The sequence below is a fragment of the Tauraco erythrolophus genome, chromosome 3 (assembly GCF_009769465.1).
Source record: "Tauraco erythrolophus isolate bTauEry1 chromosome 3, bTauEry1.pri, whole genome shotgun sequence".
Taxonomy (NCBI): Eukaryota; Metazoa; Chordata; class Aves; order Musophagiformes; family Musophagidae; genus Tauraco; species Tauraco erythrolophus.
In genome coordinates, this window is record NC_141467.1 from 21,349,280 (window position 1) to 21,374,481 (window position 25,202).

Sequence of the window (25,202 nt, forward strand, 5' to 3'; positions counted from 1 at the left end):
CAGGCTGAGTGGAGAATGGATTGAGAACAGCCCTGAGGAGAAGGAACTGGGGGAATTGGTTGATGGAAAAGTTCAACATGAGCCAGCAATGTGTGCCTGCAGCCCAGAAAGCCAACCATATCCTGGGCTGCATCCAAAGAAGTGTGGCTGGCGGTTCGATGGAGGTGATTCTGCTCCTATTCTCTTGTGAAACCCCACCTGGAGTACTGCGTTCAGCAATGGGTCCCCCAACATAAGAAGGACATGGACCTGTTGGAGTGGGTCCAGAGGAGGGCCATGAAGATGATCTGAGGGCTGGAGCACTTCTATGAAGACAGGCTGAGAGACCTGGGGCTGTTCAGCCTGGAGAAGACCCTGAGGAAATCGTATATCAGTCTTCCAGTACCTATAAAGGGCCTACGGGAAAGCTGGAGAAGGACTTTTTGCAAGGGTGTGTAGTGATAGGACAAGGGGCAATGGCTTTAAACTGAAAGAGGGTAGAATTAGATTAGATCTAAAGAAGAACTTCCTTGCTCTGAAGGTGGTGAAACACTGGAACAGGTTGCCCAGAGATGTTGTGGCTGCCCCATCCCTGAAGGTGTTCAAGGTCAGGCTTTGAGCAACCTGATCTAATGGAAGGTGTCTGCCTGTGGAAAGGAGATTGGAACTAGATAATCTTCAGGGTTCCTTCCAACTCAAACCATTCTGTAATTCTATGGTTTTATGACTTTAAAGGTATATTGATTTTTGAGAAGGAATAGTGTAAACACTTATGCTGTTGTTTTTTTTTTTTTCTTTTTTTTTTTTCCTCTAAATGCTTTGGATATAGTGTTGGGAGTGACATCTGTGTCACGCCGTGATGCTATTATTTCCACTCATTTTCTACTTAATGACCAGTTAAAAAAGTGGTTTATCAGTGCATAAACATGTGCTAACAGGTAGGGATATGGTTTTAGGGCTAGGGAAATAAAATTTGAATTTGGTAAATACACTCAAGGTATTTCTCCTGAATAAAAGGCAAAATACTACTTTTTCTTTTCTATCGTTAATACGATTTTAAAATAAATTAACAAATAAAAGCCTGGCTTTTAAATTGGCATAGCTTTGTTGCAAGCCTAATCTAACTGAAATGCTGCTTTTTTTTTATACAGGTACTGATAAAACTGTGGAAGCATGAATGTAAGTGTGTTATTGCTGATCGTTTCACAACCTCGGAAGATGTAAACTGGTTTGATGCAGCCATGGCAAAACTCATTGAGGAAGAATTTGAAGAAACAAAAGCTTTGCTGGTTCCTGAAATTGATACCTTCTTTGTGGACTTCTTAAGGGATGCACCTGAAAGAACTGGTAAAGATGGACTCTGATAATCATGGAGGTGGAATAGAGAAGGAGATATGATAAAACAGATGCTAATAGAAATAAGTCTTAAAAATGCATAGTAAGTTCATGCATAAATGGTGGCTGTTCTGTCCAGTGTCTTTGAAGGTAGTCTGTGTCACCAACTGTGGCACATCTTTATATTCATGGGATTTTTAAGTGCCTGTTTATATCCAGGTTATCTGCATGGGAGAGCCTTGCTTCCATTTCCATCAATGTGGTAGATAGACAAAACTGCCAAATAGGGAGCATGAGCCTGTATTATTCTAAAATCATCAAAGTGTGGTATGAATGACTCGAAGTGGTGGAGCTGCAGTACTAGATAAAGGATAGCACTCTAGCTACAATCCCCTAGATACCTGGTAAAAGAATACTGGCTCTGGGCTAATCCAGGAAAATACATGACTTTGTGACAAATGAGTGTTATTTCAAAATCTCCTGAATGCTAGTAAAACCTCTTGAATTATCCATATGGCTTGTAACAATGTCTAGATAAAAACACTGTGTTACTGGCCTTACTAAATAACCTGGGAATATTTGTTAGTTGATGCAGAAGAACAGGAAACAGTTTTTTGGGTTTTGGGGAAGGTTGTTATTTAAGCCATTAGATGATTCAATCATCTGTATTCATATCGCTGTAATCATGGATAGTGGAGGCAGTAAAAGGTTGATATGAGTGGTCAAATGCCGTTTAAATCTTTTCTTGTATAACTGAAATAGTCAGAAGGCAGTCACAAAAGGAGAGTAAAGAATAGGAAATTATTTATTGGAAGGAATCGAATAGAAGTAAAAAACAAACTAGAGGGAGAAAGTAGTCAAATACATCCTCTAATAACTTATTACATTGCAGTAATGTAAAGAGGACTGAAATATAAGTCAGACTACATACTGAGAAAGTGAAGAGTGATTTTTAATGAAAAATTTGAATCCACACTAGCAACGGTTATGTTGAACTGAAAAATAAATGCAAAAAGTAGCATGTATTTCTCAAAATAACTTGCTTCCTGGTGACAGGTTAAATGTACCTGCTCTATAATGTGCCTTTCACCATGAAACTTTGTCTAAATACAAAGTAGGAGGCCTTCATTTGGAAAGGGTGTGTTTTGTCCTTACTGTGTTTGTCAAAGCCTTGAGAATCCCTTTTTGTTTTGGCTTTAAATGAAAAGAATAACAATTTTGTTTTAATTGTCCCTTTAATGGAATTTAGTCTTGCCCTTTATGAGGGAAGTGTAAGAACAGGAACTGGATTTCTGAGTTCTTAAATATATATTTAAAAATACGTCTGACATCATTTCAAATAACCCTGTGTTCAGTTTAGTGATATGTTTACATATACTCACTATATCTCTGGGTTGTACAGTCACAGTGTATTTGTCCCTGAGGCAAATACATGAAGACTTGAGATGAAATAGCTCAAACATCAACTTTTAGATCTTAGCTTCACAGAAATTGTTAGTGGTGCTAGTGTTCTCGAGACCCTCAAACTGTTCAGAAGTGGTTTTCATCAGTTAGTTTTGACATTGCTATTTAGTACTTGTGATTCTGAATCTTGAGACTAGAGTTTAAAATATTACACTAGCTGCTTCTGTAAATAATATAAATGTCTGCCCTTTCTTAGGTTTAGAACGTGATCATGATGTCTTTTGACATTAATAATAAAATTACAGGAACAGGATTAAGCTGATATAATTCTCTTAAATAGTTTGAGACTGTAAAAACATCACTACAGTTTAACTCCTTGCTATATTCCATATTAGTTCCTTATCAGTAGCTGAGTTGTTGAAATATCTCATTCAACTTATAAGAAACCTATTTCCACCTGGAATACTCCTTTTGTTTAACCAGTGGTTTTGCAGGTTAAAATAAGAAATCTGTTAATTTAATTAGGTCTTAATCTAAAGGAGTGTTCATATATGCAGAAACAATACAGAGCTAAAGAATTCTAAAATCGACTTCAGGCGTACACAGAATGTGATATAAAGGACAGCTGAATGCGAATAAATTATCACTTTATTTTGAGAGGTTTGGTTCTGTGGTAAAAGGCAACTTTCTTAAACTGGTGTACATAAATATATATGTTTGGGTTTTGGTGGGGTTTTTGTTTGTTTTTTCTTGGAAGCTGCATGATTATGGGACCACAGCTAATTTGTAAAAACAAAATATACAAGAAGGAAATGGAGAAAAAATTAAAATGAGAAATATGTTACAGATACTATTCTAAATACAATACGATTTGATTGTTTTTTTTTCCCCACCTTTACTTCCCTTTCCACTGACTTCTAGTGCTTTACTAAGCATTAGGGAAATACTAATTATACTGGAATTACTTATTTCATTTATTTTAATTCCATGAGTTAGAGACAATATTGTGAATAATATATTTCCTCAGTAAGTAAGAGGAGACTTAGCAAAACCGATTGTTGGTAATGGCTGACCTGTGGTAACTGGAAAAATATATCCTTCAGCCTATAGATCATGAAATCTTGAAATTGATGGAGCTAGTTGTAAATATATAAGAGAAAACATTGTACTGTGTAACAGTAACATCTACTGTTACTTTTTGAGGAAAACCAAACTAGCCAACCAACCACAAAAACCCATAGTGTCGGCTTGCTGGCTGTCTTCCAAGGAAGTTTGTGAATTATTTGCTGATGAAGTATGGGCTGGATCAGCTGTGAGATGGGTTGAAAATTGGCTGAATGGCCAAGCCCGGAGAGGGATGATCAATAGCACAAAATCTAGTTGGAGGCTAGTAACTAGTGGTGTACTACGGGGATCAATATTGGGTCCAGTTGTCTTCGACATCTTCATTAGTGATCTAGATTGATGGGGCAGAGTGTACCCTCAGCCATCCAGAGGGACCTTGACAAAACCTCATAAAGTTCAACAAAGGGAAGTGCAAAGTCCGATACCTCACGAGGAAAAATCCCATGCACCAGTATATACTGGTGGCCGCCCATCTGGAAAGCAGCTTTACAGGAAAGAACCTGGGAGTGCTGATGAACACCAAGTTTAACATAAACCAGTAATGTGCCCTTGCAGGAAAAAAAGACTAGTGGCATCCTGGACTGCATTAGAAATAATGTTGCCTGCAGATCGAGGGAGGCAATCCTTCCCCTTTATTCAGCACTCGTGAGGCCACACCTGGAGCGCTGTGTCCAGGTCTGGGCTCCCCAGTATGAGAAAGACGTAGACATACTGGAGACAGTCCAACAAAAGGCCACAAATATGACTAAAGGACTCTTCTATGAGGAAAGGCTGAGAAAGCTGGGACTATTCAGCCTGAAGAGAAGGCTTGGGGAGATCTCAATCTGTATAAATACTTGAAGGGAGGGTACAAAGTAGAAGAAGCCAGACTCTTTACAATGGTGCCCAGTGACAGGCCCAGAGGCAACAGGCACAAACTGAAACACAGGAGGTTCCCTCTGAACATCAGGAAACACTTATTTACTGTGAGTGACTGAACACTTGCACAGGTTGTCCAGAGCAGTTGTGGAGTGTCTCTCCTTGAAGATACTCATAAGCCATCTGGACATGGTCTTGGGGAACCAGCTTTAGGTGGTCTTGCTTGAGCAGTGGGGCTGGTCCAGGGGACCTCCAGAGGTCCCTGCCAACTTCAACCTTTCTGTGGCTTTATTTGCTGTGAGTAACAATTCTTACTCAAGAATTGGGTACATCAAGAAAGGTACATCACCTTTAATCATGATTAATGCTTATGAATGGAAAAATAAGACAGCAGCACTATTTCCTCCTTTCCTTTGGGTGGGGAAGAGTTGACAATTCCTTGTGGCTTTCAGATCACTTGATGAACAAATGTATGCCTTTTCACAGTGAATATACTTTTTGTTGTTGTGGTAATTATTCATTTTAGTAGTAGTTTATTTTCACTATTGCGATAATTTAATCAACATAGAGTGTTTTATAAAAAAGATTATTTGCAATTTTTAGCTGCAATATTTATTTACTTTCATTCTCTGGTGCTACTTTTCCTTCTAGCATCTAAGTTAATTTCAGTTTTTCATCATTCAAGTTTCAGATGTAGAGAAGGAAGGTGCCTTAGTTTTTGCTGGTTTTGTATTTGAGAATTAAGCGGCTAAACTTACTGTTCCTTGTAGGCAGGGTATGGGCAACACTGTCATATGTACATCTAATATGTCATGTTATGTATAATAAACCTGGTTCTGGGTGGTTAAAGAGACTTCTGATTACGCTCAGTTTACTCCACATTGAACCTTCATCAATCATTTAATCTGCTAAGATTTTGTTACTTGCTTTTTGTTCTAGGTGAAAAATCAGAGGAAGTTAATTTAGATATTCCCAAAATCTATGAGCCAGTTTGCTCCTTTCATCAGCTACGGAATCGTTTAAATATGTTTTTACAAACGTACAATGAGAACATCCGTGGTGCTGGAATGGACATGGTTTTTTTTGAGGATGCTATGATTCATTTAGTCAAGGTACAGTCTTACTAGATTGCCATTTGTTGTTGTTGTTGTTCACTTGCCCTCAGCGCCTATGGGTGGAGGTATGAACAAATCAAGGTAAATTACCTCTAAAACTGAAGCAAATAATTTATTGCTAGCAAGTATTTTGTCTATCACTCTGTGATTAGGTATTAAAACTCAGCTTTTCTGAAAATGCATGGGACGGAACTATTCTTGTATATCTGTCTTTATAATCCTAACTATTCTAATGCCATTTCAACCTTTCTTCTTGTTAATTATTCTGGGAGCCCTTCCTCTCTTTGGAATGAGTCACATGAAATTCAGGTTAAGACATAATTGGTTGCTCATGAAGGAGTAGACACAGCAGAGTAAGAATAAGTGTAGTCCAAACTTCCTTTGTAGGTCCACAGAATGCTCACTTCTTTTAAAATTGCTTTGAATATGGATTGGAGATGACTAGAATTTTTAGCACAGCACAACTTGATAGATTGTCCACCCAGAATAGGCTTCACACAAAGGAGAAGGTGGGTTTTTTAAAAATTATTTAAAAAAACCTAAAAAACCTGTTGTTTCTCAGTTGCACAGTGAGGTTATCTGTATTTCTTATCGTAAATTATTAAGAGCTGAATTTTGGATCGTACTATTGAAACAAATAGTATAATAAATATCAACGCAGTTTAAATTGAATTATAGTTGACAAACATATTGCCTCTGCAGTTTTCAAAATTTTGGGATGGATTCCTGTCATTTCACGAAATTAGTCCCTTTGTTGCAAGTCTTCCTTACAAAATGGATGTTGTTCTGCTATGGATTTCTTTAGGAAAATTGTTAAATCATCATCACACTCACAAACAAGTTTCTGGTTTATTCCTAGTAAAAAAATCTATATAAATTCAAGATACAGCCAAAAATTTTTTTTTTTTTCCACTGAAGAACCACCTGCTGTCAGAAATCTCTTCTTTGCGTAGCTAGATGGTAAATACCTGAAATGTTATCTTAACTTTCTCTTGGATAAAATGAATATATAGTGCTTCTCTGATCCCATATTCATGAAAGCCGCCTAGGTAGCTGGGCAGATCTGAGCCTTATGCGTTAGCTAGACTTGAGCCAGCTTTTAAGAGAAAGCTAGGTAAGCAGTTACGGTAATGCCTAATCTGAGCTGACGTCGTATGACTTGAGTGAGTTAAAGCTGAGGAATATCTTGAACAGAGAACAAAGCTTCCAATTTGCAGCTTGTGTGCCTCTGCCTGGAAAAGATCTAGCAGCCATAATTGAAGTGTTCAGCAATGTTCTAAGGGTGATGTGCAAATCTATTTTTCTTTCTCTAGTTAAATACTAAGTAGGCTCAGAGTAAACCTTCATAACTGATTTTATCTTTGCTTATAAAACATTTTAATAAATTGAAAAAAATTATGTTAGAGGAAAGGCAAGTAAATAAGTATTCCAGGTTTCTTATTGGCATGATGGAATTCTAAGGGCATCAGAGTGATGTTCAAGATAATAGAATAAGAGCAAATACTCTATGTCATTGCCTGTGCTAAGGATACCTGCTGCTGACCATTTGGTTGGTATTACTTTGCTTTTGAGAGGCACGTGGCTCCATGCTCTTCTAGAAATTAATGTAGGCTCTTCTGTGTACTATGAGTATCTGTCCATGTGCAACGCATGGGGTGTGGAGTGAGTTTGTCTCCTGTGCTTAAAGGCATTTTTTCTCAGGTGACATCTTCTACCTGTTTCTGGATTTCTTGGTGTTGGTTTTTGGCTGTGGACAGTGGGATGCGTGCTGCGTGCATTTCACAGCTAGTGCCAAAAATTTTTTTGCTCTCAATTGCAAAGACTGTTTGTTTGCATTGTGCTGTACCGAATTGAAGAGAAATATGGAGTAGTAGGTAAATAACGAAATGGGAAAGAAAGGGATCTCTATCTGGGAGATGTTCCACTGTGACCAAATATTCATAGTGATATTGTACATTTTTATAATCAAGTAAATTAGAACCTTAAGAAATTTGATTATAAAGACAGTATTATTACCTGCTGCAGAGAATACTGGAGAGTGTTTGTCCTGATTTTAACATGCCTGGGACAACTTGTCTTTCTCATCACAATGAAGGGACCTGGAGAGATGAGTCTTACTAAAGTTGTCCAGAGGGCATGATATTGGGTAAATAATTATTTTCTTCCCAATTTTGATAATCTGTCATGCTGCTATGATAGCACATCACTAACAAATCACAGTTGAGATTTAGCTGTGCTTCATGGAAGCATGAGATGCAATTCTACTAATAACTGGAAGTTCGCAGTGATGGAATCAAGTGGTTGCAATACTATTGGAGGGTTTACAGAAAATATTGCAAAGTACAAATGTTCATAGAATATATTAACAGTAATATAAAATCCCTTAATTAAACCTTAAAATTTTCATCTGTTCTGCATTTCTAATATAACTTTATTACTGCAGTAGCGTAGGATAATTGGGTGTGTAACTTTTACACATTGTAGCAATAAATGACTGTGATCTTACTCAGATTTCTCGGGTGATTCGCACTCCTCGTGGAAATGCTCTTTTAGTTGGAGTTGGTGGCTCAGGAAAGCAGAGCTTGACAAGACTGGCATCTTTCATAGCTGGCTATGATACGTTTCAGATAATGTTAACAAGGTGAGTATTGATTACAATTAAAGTAAATAAGTACTTTGTGTTTGAACTCTTTCTATAAATAAAACAGGCTCCCAGTCTCTGCAGTGGAAGAATGAACAAGCTTAACATGGGCTGAGCACAGTTGCCTAGAGTGGAAAGACATGAAAATCCTTTGAGACTTACTAAGTTTGCTTGATTTTCTACAACAAGTCTGAGTGTTTACCATCTTTGGAGTAATAAACTGTTTAACGTGTTTCACAAAATGAGAAGGAATATTGGCAGTGTCAAGATATCTTTACTCTGTGTCTTTACACAGTACGCTAAACTGTACTGAAAGTATTTGTAGATGGTATCTATCCATAATGTCTTTATGAGTTTATCGTGTAATATTTGAAATAACACCTGTGTGAGGAGGTGGAATCCTCACCTCTGTCCACTAATTTGGGAGACCTTACATATGTGTCAGTATATCTAGGTGCAAATACAAACTGGGCACAGAGTGGGTTGAGAGTAGCCCTGAAGAGAAGGATTTGGGGGTGTTTATAGATGAGAAGCTCAACATGAGCCGGCAGTGCGTTCATGCGGCCCAGAAGGCCAACCACATCCTGGGATGTATCAAGAGAAGCGTGGTCAGCAGGTCAAGAGAGGTGATTCTCCCCCTCTACTCTGCTCTTGTGAGACCCCACCTTGAATACTGCGTCCAGTTCTGGTGTCCCCACCATAAGAGAGACATAGATCTGTTGGAGCGTGTTCAGAGGAGGGCCACAAAGATGATCCAGGGACTGGAGCACCTCTGCTACGAGGACAGGTTGAGGGAGCTGGGATTGTTCAGCCTTGAAAAGAGAAGACTTCAGGGGGACCTAATAGCTGCCTTCCAATACCTGAAGGGAACCTACAGGAAGGCTGGGGAGGGACTTTTTACAAGAGTGTCCACTGACAGGACAAGGGGAAATGGGTTTAAGTTGAAGGAGAACAGATTTAGATTAGATCTTAGGAAGAAATTCTTCAGTACAAGGGTGGTGCGACTTTGCCCAGAGAAGTTGTGGATGTCCCCTCCCTGGAGGTGTTCAAGGCCAGGTTGGACGGAGTCTTGAGTAGCCTGATCTAGTTGAGAGGCGTCCCTGCCCATGACAGGGAGGTTGGATTAGATGATCTCTAAGGTTCCTTCCAGCCTATGCCATTCTATGATTCTATGAAATATTGACAGTCTTTTTGGAGTATATCTTGCCTTATTTCATATTGTTCAACCCAATGTCATTTCTTTTGGAATGACTCACAAAAGATATAAAAGTAAATTATAAATCCTTCTCTGAATATTTTAGAACGAATGCCTCTCAAAGTGTCTGTAGGACAAGTCAATCATCAGGAAATATTTTCAGCACTATAATAAGATATCACTGTAGAGAAGCTAAATTATTTTAATTCTTTTGCAGCTGTGTTGGCTGCAGAAGAAACTCTATATTCGCATGTGGGAATGCCTCTTGGTGAGGATCTCATCAGAGGATCTATCTGAAATAGAAATGACTTCAGGAGAGATTACAGTACAGTTGACAAAACAAGCAGTAGCAAATTGCTGGATATAATTCACAAAGAATTATGAAGCCACTAGAGGGTGAAATAGTGAATTAAGAAAGTGGTGTGCAGCTTCCCACTTAAAGTTGCCTTGGCACCTGAGAAACATAAGATGTATATAAAACCCATGAAAAAAAAAAAAAGTCCAGAAAAGGTCTAGGGAATCCTTGCACTTGAAGGCTTGTAAACCTCATGTGTGCGACAGATGAATTAAAGAAACTATCTGAGTGTAGATTTGAATAAACATGATTTAAGGAAAGACTCATCAAAGACTCTAATAAAACGTCATCCTGCCTTACAAAACCCTTGGAGTTCTCCAAGTAGGTCAACAAGCAAGTGTGGAAGTGTGATCTGATTGCTAAAATTAAACTCCATGCTTTCCTAACCACAAGGGTTTATCTAAAACACATCTAATAATGTGTGTCAAAATACCTCTGAGAAATATTTTGAATCCTTGGATAGAATCATTTGCCCTTCGTTAATCCAAAATTTCCTGTTCTGTGAGTTCTTAAAGATTACTGGATTTTAAGTGGTTTCATTTAGTTCACCAAAGTAGTAATAGTCATATAGCTAACTCAATGCGTGTAACAAAGTATTTTTTTCAGGTCAGTATTTTTGTCTAATTTTGAGTAATTAACTGAATAAATCTTCCAATCATTATTTACCCCTGCAGCTGAAACAAAAGGGCATAGAATATTTGTGTCTTCTCTGTGTCCATTTCTAATTTTAATGGTGTCTGGTTTTGAAGTCTCTTATTTATAAACTCATGTATGGAACCTTATCTTGGTAATTACATCTTTGCTGAAATTCAAAAAATTAACTTCTTAATCATCAAGAAAAAAAAATTGTAGGACAAATATACTTATTTCTTGAGCTCCTCCCTAGTAATGAAGAACTATTGCACAGTTTCTGATTCTTCAGGTCATACATGAGATCATCATACTTACATAAGAAACTCTTAATGCAACTACTCCTCTGTTTTAATTCCCAGGGGGCATCCTAGAAACCTCAGCTGTTATTGCACTCCTTTATCCAGCCAGAGAGATCATTCTGGTGTAACCTTGTGTATTGCACTTGTGTGGCAAGGTTTTGGTTTTTTGGGAACCTGCTAGAAGCTTCTCCCATGTCTGATAGAGCCAGTGCCAGCTGTTTCCAAGACAGACCCACTGCTGGCTGAGGCTGAGCTGGTCCGCGATGGTGGTAGCACCTCTGTGATAACATTTAAGAAGGAGAAAAAAACTGCTGTACAACAGCAGGCAGAAAAGAAGAGTGAGAATATGTGAGAGAAAGATCTCTGCAGACACCAAAGTCAACTCACCACACCTTTTCTTTAATATCTATGTATTTTAATTTTTTAATTTCCCGCTGCTCTCTATCCTTTTTATAAAACTAAGTGCCACCATTGATGATGACTTTCACCAGAAAGTCCACTAGTTTGAATTTTTTAATTACTCAATAAAATCTGAAGTATCTTACTGCACCCAGCACATGACAAAATCCTGTGAGACATCACCTGTCTGTCTTTTTGCTTTATCTATCAAAAGAGAAATAAATAGCATGATATGACTTTAGGTTTGGGTGGGGTTTTTTTTGGTTTTGGCTTTTTTCGTAGGTTTGGGGTGCAGGGATAAGAGGTTTTTAACTTTTGATTTTTTTATTTTATTTTTTAATTGATGTTGGAGGTGGAAAAGAGAGCAGTAAAAAGATGATCAGATTAGGTATTTAGTGTGAGACTTCAAAATGAGCTATGTCTTTCTTCCTAATCTAAATGAAAATTCCTGGACTTTGACACCTTTTTACCTTAAATTCCAAGAGATTATTTCTTACTTAAATTTGCTTATTCTTTTTCTTTTGACTGGAAACCCTTTTAAAAAGGAATGAATATTAATACAACTGTCCTTTTTTGTAGATCATACAACACTTTAAACTTGATGGAAGATCTGAAACTCTTGTACAGAACAGCAGGACTGCAAGGCAAAGGCATCTCTTTTCTTTTTACAGACAATGAGATCAAAGATGAGTCTTTCTTGGAATATCTGAACAATGTTTTATCATCAGGAGAGGTAAGATGCCTTTTCATGATCATTTCTGCTATTTAAATTTTGTAATTCTGAAGTAAAATAACTTAATTTATTTGAATATTCTTTTATATGTCGAGGGACACACTTCAAAAAGTGCACACTCAAGTGCCTTTTATCATTACAGTATAATAAAAATTTGAAACAATCCATTTTACTAGGTTAGGGTGAGACAAAGCTATTGTAAAATTAAGAATGAGCATCATCATTACACACAGAGAAATTATCTAAGACCATTTTAAATGTGCTGACAAGGTGTCATGGACATAAGAATAGCTTAAAAATATTGGGATATGGGGAACATCACTGAAGTTTAACAAAATTGTTAATTGTTACAATTAGTTTTTGTATGGTAAAGTTATGTCTAAAATTTAAAATAAATTTAATTAATTTATTTGTTATTTCAAGGGTGTCTTTCAGAGTAATTTCTACTAGTTATTAGAATATTAAGAGAAGAAAACAAAGCCATTTTACATGTATTCTTTGTTTTTCACATGGGAGAGTAGGTTTTACTTTTACAGCAAGATAGATTTCAATGTGTTTGATGGAATCACTTAGGTAAAAATTCTGGTTTAAAGGAGTGGAGTCAGTCCTAATAATTTCAGTGTCTAAAATGTATGTCCCTTCCTGAAATGCCATGTATTAAATGAACCTTATGCTATATACTCTGTTTTGGATCATCTCATAAAGCTTAAAAAAAAAATCTTCCTTTTTCTCAAAGGTGTCAAACTTATTTGCACGTGATGAAGTAGATGAGGTCATTAGTGACCTCATGTCCACCTTCAAAAAGGAACATCCACGTAGACCTCCAACAAGTGAGATTCTGTATGACTACTTCATGACAAGAGTCCGTCAGAACCTTCATGTGGTTCTTTGCTTTTCACCAGTAGGTGAAAAATTCCGAAATAGAGCCCTGAAGTTCCCTGCTCTCATTTCTGGATGCACTATAGATTGGTTCAGCCGATGGCCTAAGGATGCGCTAGTGGCAGGTAGGTGAATGTTTTGCCTTTGCAGATATTTAATTCACTGATAGGCGGTCATGAAATTGTTTTAATTGCTTTGAATTTTGCCAGCACACGGGTAGAAGAAACTTTCTTGGTTCTAAAATTTGATATAGATGATTTCTTTAAAGCTTGCTGTATTGAAGTGTTGAAATATTTCTAACAGGGGAAAGGCTTTGAACACAGTTTGAAGAAAAATTCCCCTTGAAGATGGTTTAAAGGCATTAGTAAAGGCGGCAAAATACCACTAAAGAAAGAAATTATTAGCAACTGTGCCTGTGATCGGGCATACAGAGGAAGGCTGTGATTACCCAGTTCCTGGTAGCTAGCAGTTAGACAGGTTCAGAGAGAAAAAGCAGTTGCACATTTCGGAGGTGAAAGAATATCAGATCCTTGACTATACTTTTTCTGCGGAGTGTGGAATAATGTTAAGGATCTAATAGCAGAGGGTAAAGAAGACTGGGATTTCAAAAGCTGGGTGAAAGCTGACATGATACATGCTGACTTGTTTTATATTGCCTTGTTTATAAGGTAGGAGTTTTTCCTGAATATTTACTTACATGTATGTTTTTCTTTCTTTCCTAAGTATCTGAACATTTCCTGTCCTCGTTTGACATGGACTGCACTGCTGATATAAAGAGGGAAATTGTGCAGTGTATGGGCTCATTCCAGGACGGAGTGGCAGAGAAGTGTTCTGATTACTTTCAAAGATACAGACGCTCTACACATGTGACTCCCAAATCCTATCTGTCCTTTATTCAGGGATATAAAACCACATACAAAGAAAAGCATGCTGAAGTGCAAACATTAGCAAACAGGTAAACTGCTCATTTTACTACGGTCTTTCTGTAGGTATCTTCCCCAGATAGGTATATTCTGATATACTTCATTTCAATGCATGGCTTGTCTGTTTGCACAGCAGAAGGATTTTTTTTTTTTTTAAACTTCCTAAAATTGTGTAAAGATGTAAGTTGATGAAATATAGTTGCTCTTGGCATATAAGTTAAAGACTATATGTTTTTAGAGTGGGACAAAGGGTAGTGATGGATGAAAATCAAGGTGGTGGAAATAAAGGTGAATATAAATTATTCCCATGTATTTTTAATGAGTAAAAGAAAACATATACATGTAATTTCGTAATATGTTCACAATAGCATTTAATTTACCAGAGACCAACTTTTGTTTTCTTGCTAAACAGTTGTATCCTTCTGATATGAACATGTAAGAAATACCCTTGGTGGTTTTGGTTTTGTGATCATAGAGCCTAATTTAGATTGCTGAGCTTTTTACTTGTAGATTATTAAAGTGGTTTTGATATATTCATTCTCTTTTTCAGATACTTTAATAAAGTTCATTGGCAGCTTTATCTTTGTCAGAAATATTCAAATATAATGAAAAATTAATGTTTACTGTATCAATTGGAATCACCCTTAAGAAAAACTTCTCAATTTTCGAAGATGGACATAAGGAGCTGGAGGCCTTTAAGAAAGGCTCAAACTACTCTATTTCACTTAGAAACATTCGTTGGCTTCAAAGCCAAATTGAGTTAGAAATCTATAGTTACATTATGGATGAAGACTTGTAAAACAAAGAAGTCTGGTCCTGTTTTCTACCTTCTGACACCTCGAATATTCCTGATTAGTTCTTACATGTCAGTTTATTTCACTTAACCTTAGTTGCATAGTCTGAATTGCTTTGGCAGGTGCTACTCTTTATCTGCTCTCCTGTATTTGTTTAGCTGTCTGGGTACTGCTTAGCCTTTGCAGTAGCAGCCTCTGTAGAGGCCACTTAAACTTGTCTGAAAAGTCCCAAGTGAGGACTTTCTGGTAGATGAAAAACACTGCTGAAGGGGTATTTTAATGCTGAATGAGAAAAATGTTATTTCAATGCAATTTTTCTGTTACTCTCTTTTTGTTGATCTTGATGTAAATATTTTGATTTTATTGGCCTTTTCAATATCCTCTTCAAACAAGAAATAGTGATTTGAGATATTTCTTAGGATTCTAGTGATCAGAAAATGTTTTTGTAGTCCTTAGAGTATCAAGTTGGAGCTCGACAATGACATATACGGAACCAACAGATAGGATTTTTATGTGACAATAAATTCATACTGTTTGAGTTAAAAGTGGGTAAAATTTCAAGCCACAGACTCTCTTCACGTAATTCTTTGTTGTTCAATTTCTTGATTCTGAAGATATCAGACACTTGTGTGAAAGTTCCTGTACAAATTTTATTTTTGGTGTAAAACATATTTTGCTAGTGTTTGTTCTTATTGATGTGATTCGTTCTATTGATGAAATAATTTGGAAAGCAGAGTGTATATTACGTAGGGAATTCCATGCTTCTTATTTTGCAACTCCAGAATCAATACTGGACTGGAAAAATTGAAAGAGGCCTCTGATTCAGTAGCTGCTCTAAGCAGAGAGCTGGAGGTGAAAGAAAAGGAACTTCAAATTGCCAATGATAAAGCTGACATGGTATGTAAAGCTTTTGAAGTGTATTACTGTTTGATTTTTTTTGCTCTGTTTATTTCTTCTATTTTGGAAAGAATTAATCAAGTAGAAGGAAGTTAAGTGTTCGCAAAAAGGGGATCTTGGAAACTTATAACAGTGAGGAAAGTAATCTTGTTTGAGTTTTCTGGTTCTGGAATTCAAGAGAGAAAATTTTACAACAAAAATGAATACATTCTTCCAAGTAAGTTTTTTCTTTACTGTTTGGCATGTGGATTTTCTGACATTCTAGGTATTGAAAGAAGTTACTGTAAAAGCACAGGCTGCTGAGAAGGTGAAGGGTGAAGTTCAGAAAGTGAAAGACAAAGCTCAAGCTATTGTAGACAGTATCTCAGTTGACAAAGCCATTGCTGAAGAGAAGTTGGAAGCTGCTAAGCCTGCTTTGGAAGAGGCAGAAGCAGCCTTACAGGTTAGTATTTGGACTATGTATAATTTTTTTTTATTGCTAAGAAGATGGGCTTGTTTGAAAACAAATATAAGATTGCAGGTGCTTCGCATAACTCATCAGTTGAGAGAAAATGTATGCAAATAAATATACATATTTTGAGGCTTTTTAGGTTCAGTCTTGTTTTTCTTTTTTCCACCTGAATACCAAGCCCAAAATAGGGAGTTTTCAGAAAAGGTCAAATTTTAGCTTTCATTTGAAACTATAGTTGATATATGATGTGTTGAAGGTTGATCTTAGACCAATAACTGAATGTTGACACTGTTATAAAACAGCTTGTGTGCAATGAGTGAAAAAGTGCCTTCCATGTAAAACCAGTTACAATTCCATACAAATCTAAACCTTCTGTTTTAAGTTTTCGCTAATGAATTGCATTTTGAATAAGTTTGCTCATCCATTCTTTTCTGCTTTCTTAATTTTTTTTTTTTCTTATGAGTTGTGGCATTGCCCAGATTTCTAGCATTCACCATGGGACTTTGTCTTTCAACATACTCTTTTTGTAAAGCTTTTTTAGTAGAATGATAACATTGCCTGTGTCTTTACATGATGCATCATTAGTGATGAAAAAAGATTAATTTTTGTTGATCTTTTATAATATATATATTTTAAATGTGTATTCAGCTGACTGTACAAGAGAATTCTGTTGTGAGCAGCAGTAGTGGGATTTGAAGTAAACCTAATACTAGAAGCTATCAGGGAGCTGGCATCTCAAGAAATGGAAAAGAATGAAGGAAAAACCTGAAGGATAGATAAGCCTTGAAGGGTGTTATATGCATTTACTGGAAGGTTTTGCTTTCCACTTGAGAGGCTGCCAACAATTGTGATGGTTAAAGACTATTGTGATGTTCCTTCAAATCAGAGTCTTCAAAATCTAGTATAAATAAGTTTTCATGGATCTTCTGAATGTATGGCTTCACTTTGAGAGGGAGAAATGTCTAAATGAAGGCTGATGACATGACAGCTGATGAGTGGAATAAGAGAGCAAGTCTGGATCATAAGATTCTGATACTTAGCTACAGAAGAAAGGTAAAAAATAAAACTCAGAGGTGGGCAAGCATTCTGACAAGTGCATAAACAAGCAATGCTAACTGGGCAGTGTCTGGGGTATGAAAAGTGCACCAGCATCCTGTGTCCTGTCCTGCATCTTAATACAGCTTACTTTCTGGTTTTGGCCAAAGTCACCAAATCAGAACAATACTGCTGCTTTTGAAAGTTTGCATTTGAATAAATGGAAATCTGATTTTAAGGAAAAGCTACACTACCATTATTGTGAGACTTCACAAGGGGGAAAGGTAGTTGGGCTTAATTTTGAAGTTCTTGCACTTGCTATAGTAAATCGCTTTGCCTGTGCCTAAAGGGGAAAGGAAAACTGTCATAAAAGCAAACCTATCAGCATGCATATCTGTATTCTCAGCATGCATGCATTCATTCATTCATTCATTCATTCATTCATTCAGAAACTCCTTTAAGCAAGAAAATTCTCTGCATGAGTCTGTATAGGGCTGCATCTTTCAAAAGGTGAATCTCACAATCATTACAGATTTGCAAATTTCCAGCTAGGGATTCCTATAATGGAATGCTGCTTACAGTGTAAGCAAATGCCTATTAAAATATTTGATAAATATAAAGGTCACTTCCCAGATAAAAAAAAGTAAATCTGTGGTTGGTATTTTAATCCATTCTTTGCATATTTTAGTACTTCTAAATGCTATGTTGAGACAAGTAGGAACAGAACAGGTTATAAGCATTTTTAAACATACAATGAGATTAATTTTTAAAAATTTGAATAAAAATTGTCAAAGTTCAATGACACTTAGTTGCACTTTGCCCTGCAATAAAAATGGTGCATTAAATGCAGAACTAGAAGTAAATAAATAAATAAAAAATTAAATTAAATGCAACCATTTTGCAAAAATTTGGATGGCAGCAAAAAAGACTGGGCTGAATTTCCTAAAGGTCACTAAGAAACACTGGTTAGTTTCCACATAGATATCTGGAAAAGCTGCTGAATTGTCAAGTGCACACTGAACCCAATGAGCAACAACATATTGAAGAGAAACAAAAGACAGACAGAAGGAAGGTGATTAGGATAATCTGCAATAATTTACAATCCCTTTCTTGAAGTATATACACAAGTAATTAAAACCTTCCTTTAAAAATTCCCAGTAAGGCATGTGCTAGGCCAGAAGCAAGGTGTCATAACACCTGCAATAACCTGTTGCTTACTGCTTGTCATCGTCATGTACTCAGCCTGATTAAATTGCCTTTGATAAGCAAAGCTTCTGATCCAGGTTGTGTCTGTTATAGGAGTGGAGCTACCCATCAACAATTACCTTTATTCAGTGTTTTTTTTTTGCGCTGTACGTGGTGCAAAATGTGCTACTGCTCAAATCAGTGCTTGTCTAAGGAGACATCTTCAGCAGACTTTTCTAATAGTCCATTCTGATTCATGATGTACACTAGAGTTATGAGTTACAGTATTAGATTTGCACCCTGGGCTTACTTGGCCTTACTTAATAGGGCCTAGGTTTTCATACATTGTGGTTTGTTTTTCTCGCAGGCCTACTTCGACAACAGGAACGTTCATCAGTAAGATGAATCAGAAGGTGCAAATCTATACATGTATCAGACTTTCTCACTGGTTTCCTTAATTCATCTTCATTTGCCAAATATCAACAGAATGTGAATTTTCCTTTCTAGACTCAATTTCTGGTCAATACGTTTGCGTTTTAAAGAAATAGGTAAAATATCAAGATGTTTCTATTTTGCATTTTGTTTTGTCAGGAACGTGCAAGGTAGTTTTAAACTTTTAAGTGCTGCTGTGGAGGTGGCTGAGCTGAGGTTTCCTAGTAGTTGCTAGGATGTAGTAGTTAAAATCTGGTTGGAGAGTCCTTCTAGCTTCATTCTTTTTAGAGGTCAAATTTATTTTCACTCAAAAATAGTATGAATAATTGTTTTCTTCTCCAAAGGATTAATGCTGTTGGTGAGCTTGTGCTCTATGTCTTATTAAATAAAAAATAGCAGTAATCACTTTACCCTTTGTTTTAAATTCATAGACAATAAAACCTGCAGATATTGCCACTGTGCGCACACTGGGTCGACCCCCTCACCTCATCATGCGTATCATGGACTGCGTGTTGCTGCTCTTCCAGCGAAAAGTGAACAACGTGAAAATTGATCGGGAAAAATGCTGTACCATCCCTTCATGGCAAGAATCTTTGAAACTGATGACAGCGGGGAACTTCTTACAGAGCCTACAGGTGCTTGTGCCACCTTCTTTTTGATATTTTCTTAATTTAAGAAAATAGGGGACACTGTTTTCTCTGGTGTTCATAGGAGACCAAATGTGCAAAAGGAGTCAGACACACAATAGGTCTGAAACGTTAAGGGCTTATATGTAAGTATGTCATAATGAAATAAACTTAAACCCTTCTGGCAAAGTCAGGTCATAAATCAATTATAGTTTCTCCAAAGTAAGGTAATGAAATGCCTTTCAGTGACAAATGATTCAAAGCTTTAAGCATTTGGTTTGAATAGCCATTACTTATCTGTTTCATTAAAGCAGATAGAAAACATCTTTTTTCTGATACCTAACTTTTCTTTAATTTTCAGCTTAGCAACTTGTGCAGTGGCTTGCAAAAGAGTAGTTGATTATTAGGATGTACAAAATCAGGGTTTTTTTTGAATTTACGATTTTCATCTCCATAGCATATGTCTAGGGAAACGAGAAGAGTAACTGGTGAATATATCTGTATTAGTAATTTAAACCAGTAATATTATGATTAATCTATTCAGAATAAATTGTACCTTTTCCTACCCCACTGGATGTTATCATCTTTGATTTCTGCATTTTGAGGAGTTTACTTAATTTGTCTCTGGTCTGATGGGAAATCACAGATGGCAGGCTTGACCAACTTTGTATGGTTAGTAGGGCCATAGATGCCATTTATGTAGTATTCACATTGCATCTACTGGTAAGGATTTTTAATTTACTGAAGGGCTTCAGCATTTCATTGCTTGTGCATAAATAAACCTATTTGTGCTTTAGGGAACAACAATTTTTCAAGTTCATCAGTGACAGACTTTTGTTATACCTTGTAAATAAATCTTAAAGAAGATCAAACTTATATGGAATATTTGACCATCACAATAGATTTGAGAGAGAAAATAGAGAGTTTTTGGGCATGCGAAATGAAAGAGATGTTTATTGGAGAAAAGAGAGGGTCCAAATAAATTGAAACACATTCCACTAATGAGATAAGGTAATTTAAGGAGAAGATAGCTGGCTTGCCTTTTGAAAGGACTGTCTTGTAGAATGTATGTTTACAAACCAGACCTAAGCTTTTCCTTTCCTTTTTGAAGATTGTTAAGCTACTCATTCCGTCTTAAGGAAAATGGAATTTCAAGCGGGATATCAATGATATTTTATATTAACAATTAGCTATGTAATGGTAATGGATAGTGTAAGATAGCGAAGATCATAAATGAAGGCAAAGTTTTTTCCATTTTGTAAGAATATAGAACAGAGTGGAATGACTCTCAAAGCTGCATGAGACAGAAAACTTCGTATTAGCTGTTTGTGAGTAACGTTTGTGATGGTTGTGTTCTGTGTGTGCTGAAATACATATAGGTATGGTTTACGTATAATACGTACATTATGTATATTGCACATTTTTCTTAGCAATTTCCAAAGGACACAATTAATGAAGAAGTGATAGAACTTTTGAGCCCTTATTTTGAAATGTGGGACTACAACATTGAGACAGCTAAGAGAGTATGTGGGAATGTTGCTGGCCTTTGCTCATGGACCAAAGCTATGGCTGTATTTTTTTCCATCAACAAAGAAGTATTACCTTTAAAGGTAAGTCTGTTAGTCAGTGGGAGGCAGAAGGACTGCTCCTTCGCCTTCCTGTCTGTGTGCACTCGAGGATTTCATCTTATGGAAACTTCAGTTGCCTTATTCCAACTGATGCATGCCTCTCTAGGAATTTATTATCCTGAAAATAGTAACTCTACAGTAAAATGTATTTTGAATGTACTACCACTTGTAAAGTGTCAAAATTATGAAAAATTGTGCAGTTTTATGCCTCTGGGCCCCTTCTGAATGAGACTGAGGCAACTGTCATCTAGTTTAATTCACTATTGCAATTGCTTTACCTTAATTAGGAATTAAGTACGAAAAAACTCGAGATCTGGTTCTTTTAATGTTCCAGATCTCAGGTCATAAGAAGACTGTACAGAGACACTGTTCATCAGTGTAATTTAGAAAAAAACAGGCCTAAATAGTTGTTAAAAGGTAAGAATGAAAGTTAGGAAGAACATGGTCAAGCATGATTTTAACACAGAATTGATTGTATTTATAATAGGAATGACTGAGAGGGAAGCAGTGTTTGTAGATGGAGGTATTATCTTTTATTAGACAAAGCTGGAGAAATCAAATAGACTTATAGTGGCACCGGTCCTTTTTGCTGACCAGATCAGACTAACTTTTTTCTCAGATGGAGAATAGCTGGTATTCCCAGAAGTTTTTTCTGTTTATTTTTTCCAATTGATGTTAGACCGTTTAACTGCAGCTACCTGCAATAAAAGTTAGTTTGTTGTAAAATGCAAATAAAAGGTTTTAATGAATGATGAAATTTGAGCAGTTTGATTTTTGAAGTGTAGTACAGTAAAACTCTTTCAGAATACATTATAGAAAATGTTTTGAAATGTTGTATGCATGAATACACTTTTATATTTGTATGCTTCATAGGCTAATTTAGCAATCCAGGAGAATCGCCTAACCACTGCTATGCTGGATCTGCAGAAAGCTCAGGAAGAACTGGGTGCCAAGCAAGAAGAATTAGATATTGTGCAGGCAGAGTATGAAAAAGCCATGATAGAAAAACAGGTGAACTGCTCTTTTCAGAAAAGAAGTTGCTACCCTTACTTTAAGGAAAACGTAATGCATTATCTCAATTTCACTATTATTCCTTGGAAAGGATGTTGATGGGCAGTGGATAAGAGAGAGATATTATTTGAATACTGACTCTTTGGATCCCACCTCTCTCTTTTGCCACTGATCCTTTCCCCACCTCCCTCCTACCTCCTCAAAAACTATTTTATTTGGATTATTTGATTAGCACCTACTACTGTGATATCAGGTTTCATTAATGTATGTTATCTATGTATAATATATTTGAAATTCTGGGCGTAATTCCCCAGAGTTAATATGTACCAGGCATTTTGCATATCGTTTAACATGTATGCCAACATGAAAGTTAAGAGCAGAAATATTAAAAAGTTGAATCACATTTATGACAGATGTTAATAACTCGTCCTGATACATTTTTTTCCATATCACTTTCCCTCCTTCTCTGCATGGTGATGTAAGTGTTTGAGAATATATGTTTAAGCTGTTGTTTAACTACTGGTTTAATTTGATATAGAGATTTTTCTGGCCTATCAGATACATGACTGTAAACCATATTTCTTGGTGTATGGTTTTTCTCTAGACGTTGCTTGAAGATGCTGAGCGTTGCCGTCATAAAATGCAAACTGCCTCGAGTCTTATAAGTGGTTTAGCAGGTGAAAAAGAGAGATGGACAGAGCAGAGTAAAGAATTTGCTGTGCAAACCAAGAGGCTAGTGGGTAAGCTTTTGCCCACACCTTTGGACTTGAAAGTTAATCACTTGAGTTATAACGAGTAGTGAAACTGAAAATGTTTGACGTTTCAAACTTTTCCTTTGTAGCTTAGCTTCCCTGTTGCTAGAATGAGGGTAATTGTTATTATTAACTCTTGCTAAAGCACTGCTAGGTAAAAAATACAATATGAGTCTAAAATTCATATTTAAAAAATTGCTGTGCATTTTTTGCATGCTGTACATGTACTTTTACTTGTCATGTATAACATGCAATGCATACTTGGGACATTAATGTTTTCACTTGATTGATGTTTGTAGGCAGCAGTCCAAAAAGAGTGATATGTTAATAAGTGCCAATAAAATGTCTATAACTGAGAACACATATGGAGGAGAGGAAGACTGATATTCAGGCACTAACATTTATATGTAGAAATCAATATTTTAAAATGCAATTACTAATGTTCATAAAACTTTTGTTTCTTAGTTCATTTTTATTTTTATAAATATGCACTTGGAAACTAAAGTACTTTGTAATAAAGAACTAATTTATTAGTTAGACGAAGTAAAGGAAATTTATCTTGTCCTTTACAGTGTTCTGAAGTTTCTTCTATGACTTTTGCCTTGAAATGCTGGAAAAAGCAGCTATGGCTGTATAGGTTGCATTATAGTAGATAGGTTGTATTTTATTTACTGGTATAATATATATATGTGTATTATTAACTTAATAAATATACGGGATACCTTCCCCACACACTCATCATGGGTTTTTTATAGATAACTTGAAAAAGTCTAGAAAATTTTAGTACTTAGTATAAAAGTACAGTGTCTTCTCCAGTTTAAATCCTGTATTCTTACTTCAGAGGTACAAAACCCCTCCAAACTGTTGTGTCATGAAACTTAGGGAAACAATTTTGAAGCTGACCAGAAGACTAAACTTGTCACACTTAATACCTCCATAATGATGACTGTTACAATTTTTTATTATTAGTAGTAACAATAATACTACTATTTATTTATAGTAGTATTATTAAATTAAATTAAATTTAATTTAAATATTATTAAATTAATTATTATTATTAAATCAATACTACTATTGATTTATTCTCATGATTGTGCAAGGAAATGATGGAATTGGAAGTTTATAAGGAAGTCTATTCTGCGATGTCTGGCTTGTGCAGAATCTGGTGTTTGGAATAGTGGGGGTTGTCTGTGCACTTGTTGGCTTGACCTTCGCTGGCTGCCAGATGACCCTCTCTTGATTCCTACAGTCACATTGTAAGGATAAAGTAAATGTGGAGTCTACTGAAATGTAGCATTGTCTTGCTATTTTATGAGCCTTGGGAAAAAGGCTGATTTGTCTTCTTCATGGTTCAAAGTGTGTTCTTAAGTTACCAGCTAAGCCAGATAACAGCATGAATAGAATAGGCAAAATTATAATGTTTTTTCTTTTTTTCCCTTTTCTCTTTAAGGTGATGTACTCTTGGCTACAGCTTTTCTGTCCTATTCTGGTCCTTTTAACCAAGAGTTCCGCAGTTTGCTATTAAATGACTGGCAAAAGGAAATGAAAAGCCGCAAAATCCCCTTTGGTAACAACTTGAACCTCATAGAAATGTTGACTGATGCTCCAACTATCAGTGAATGGAACCTGCAAGGATTACCAAATGATGACTTATCCATACAGAATGGAATCATTGCCACTAAAGCTTCTCGTTATCCTTTATTAATCGATCCACAGGCACAGGGTAAAATTTGGATCAAAAATAAGGAAGGCAGAAATGAACTTCAGGTAATATGAATGCTGGTGCTTTCGTAATCCCTAGAAACTCTTAGCTCACAAAACATTACAATTAGGTGATTCAAATGATACTTAGCAAATGCCTTTTATATAAAATACCTAGTCTTGATATAAAGGACGTCTCAGATATATTTTGGTAGATTTGAGATTGACTAGGTATGAAAGTGTATATTTGAAGCTTAGTAGTCCGAGTGACTCAATTTGTTTAATAAATTTATTTTAATGAAACCTTAACTGTTGGAAAATAGACTGGATGGGTAATGTTTGATAAGGGCTGAAGCATGTTTGCAAAATACTATAAGCATTAGAAAACACCAAATAAGTGATTAATACAGGTTCATATAAACGTTTAAAAATGAAGATGCACAGCATGATATTTCTAATCATCTTTTAAGCAGAACTTATTAATATTTTTTGTTCTCTTAGCATGGATGTCAGGTGCTAAATATTCTGCAAACATACAGGGAAGATAGTATTGCAATGATATACAGTCTGAGGCAAAATATACCAATTCAATGCAAACGGGAAAATATGAGAAAGTCTTGCTTGCTACAATTGTGTTTACACCAATAAACCAGCTTTTTAAAAAGATATCTCTGAAAAATGTAAAGAGGAGTTTGAAGAATGATAATAGGGTAGCTCTGAGAGTATTACTAGGAAACTCATCCATATTGATTGTTATCTCAGTGTGGAACCCTTTAATAGTTGCGTAGCTAGTTATGTTAAAAAATGATTATTAGAC

At 36.1% G+C, this 25,202-nt stretch overlaps 1 protein-coding gene across 2 annotated transcripts in view; it reads left to right on the plus strand.

Moving 5' to 3' along the window:
* The window catches only part of DNAH5 (dynein axonemal heavy chain 5), a 159,626-nt gene that overhangs the window by 107,192 nt on the left and 27,232 nt on the right, over window positions 1-25,202 (plus strand). For both annotated transcript variants that reach the window (XM_086609042.1, XM_086609044.1), the window contains exons 51-63: window positions 1,131-1,326; window positions 5,641-5,813; window positions 8,327-8,457; window positions 11,918-12,071; window positions 12,808-13,075; window positions 13,674-13,905; window positions 15,450-15,564; window positions 15,830-16,006; window positions 19,099-19,302; window positions 20,724-20,903; window positions 21,795-21,932; window positions 22,537-22,672; window positions 24,135-24,451. In XM_086609042.1, coding sequence (XP_086465168.1) covers window positions 1,131-1,326; window positions 5,641-5,813; window positions 8,327-8,457; window positions 11,918-12,071; window positions 12,808-13,075; window positions 13,674-13,905; window positions 15,450-15,564; window positions 15,830-16,006; window positions 19,099-19,302; window positions 20,724-20,903; window positions 21,795-21,932; window positions 22,537-22,672; window positions 24,135-24,451 — 2,421 coding nt within the window. The remainder of the gene's footprint in view (window positions 1-1,130; window positions 1,327-5,640; window positions 5,814-8,326; window positions 8,458-11,917; window positions 12,072-12,807; window positions 13,076-13,673; window positions 13,906-15,449; window positions 15,565-15,829; window positions 16,007-19,098; window positions 19,303-20,723; window positions 20,904-21,794; window positions 21,933-22,536; window positions 22,673-24,134; window positions 24,452-25,202) is intronic.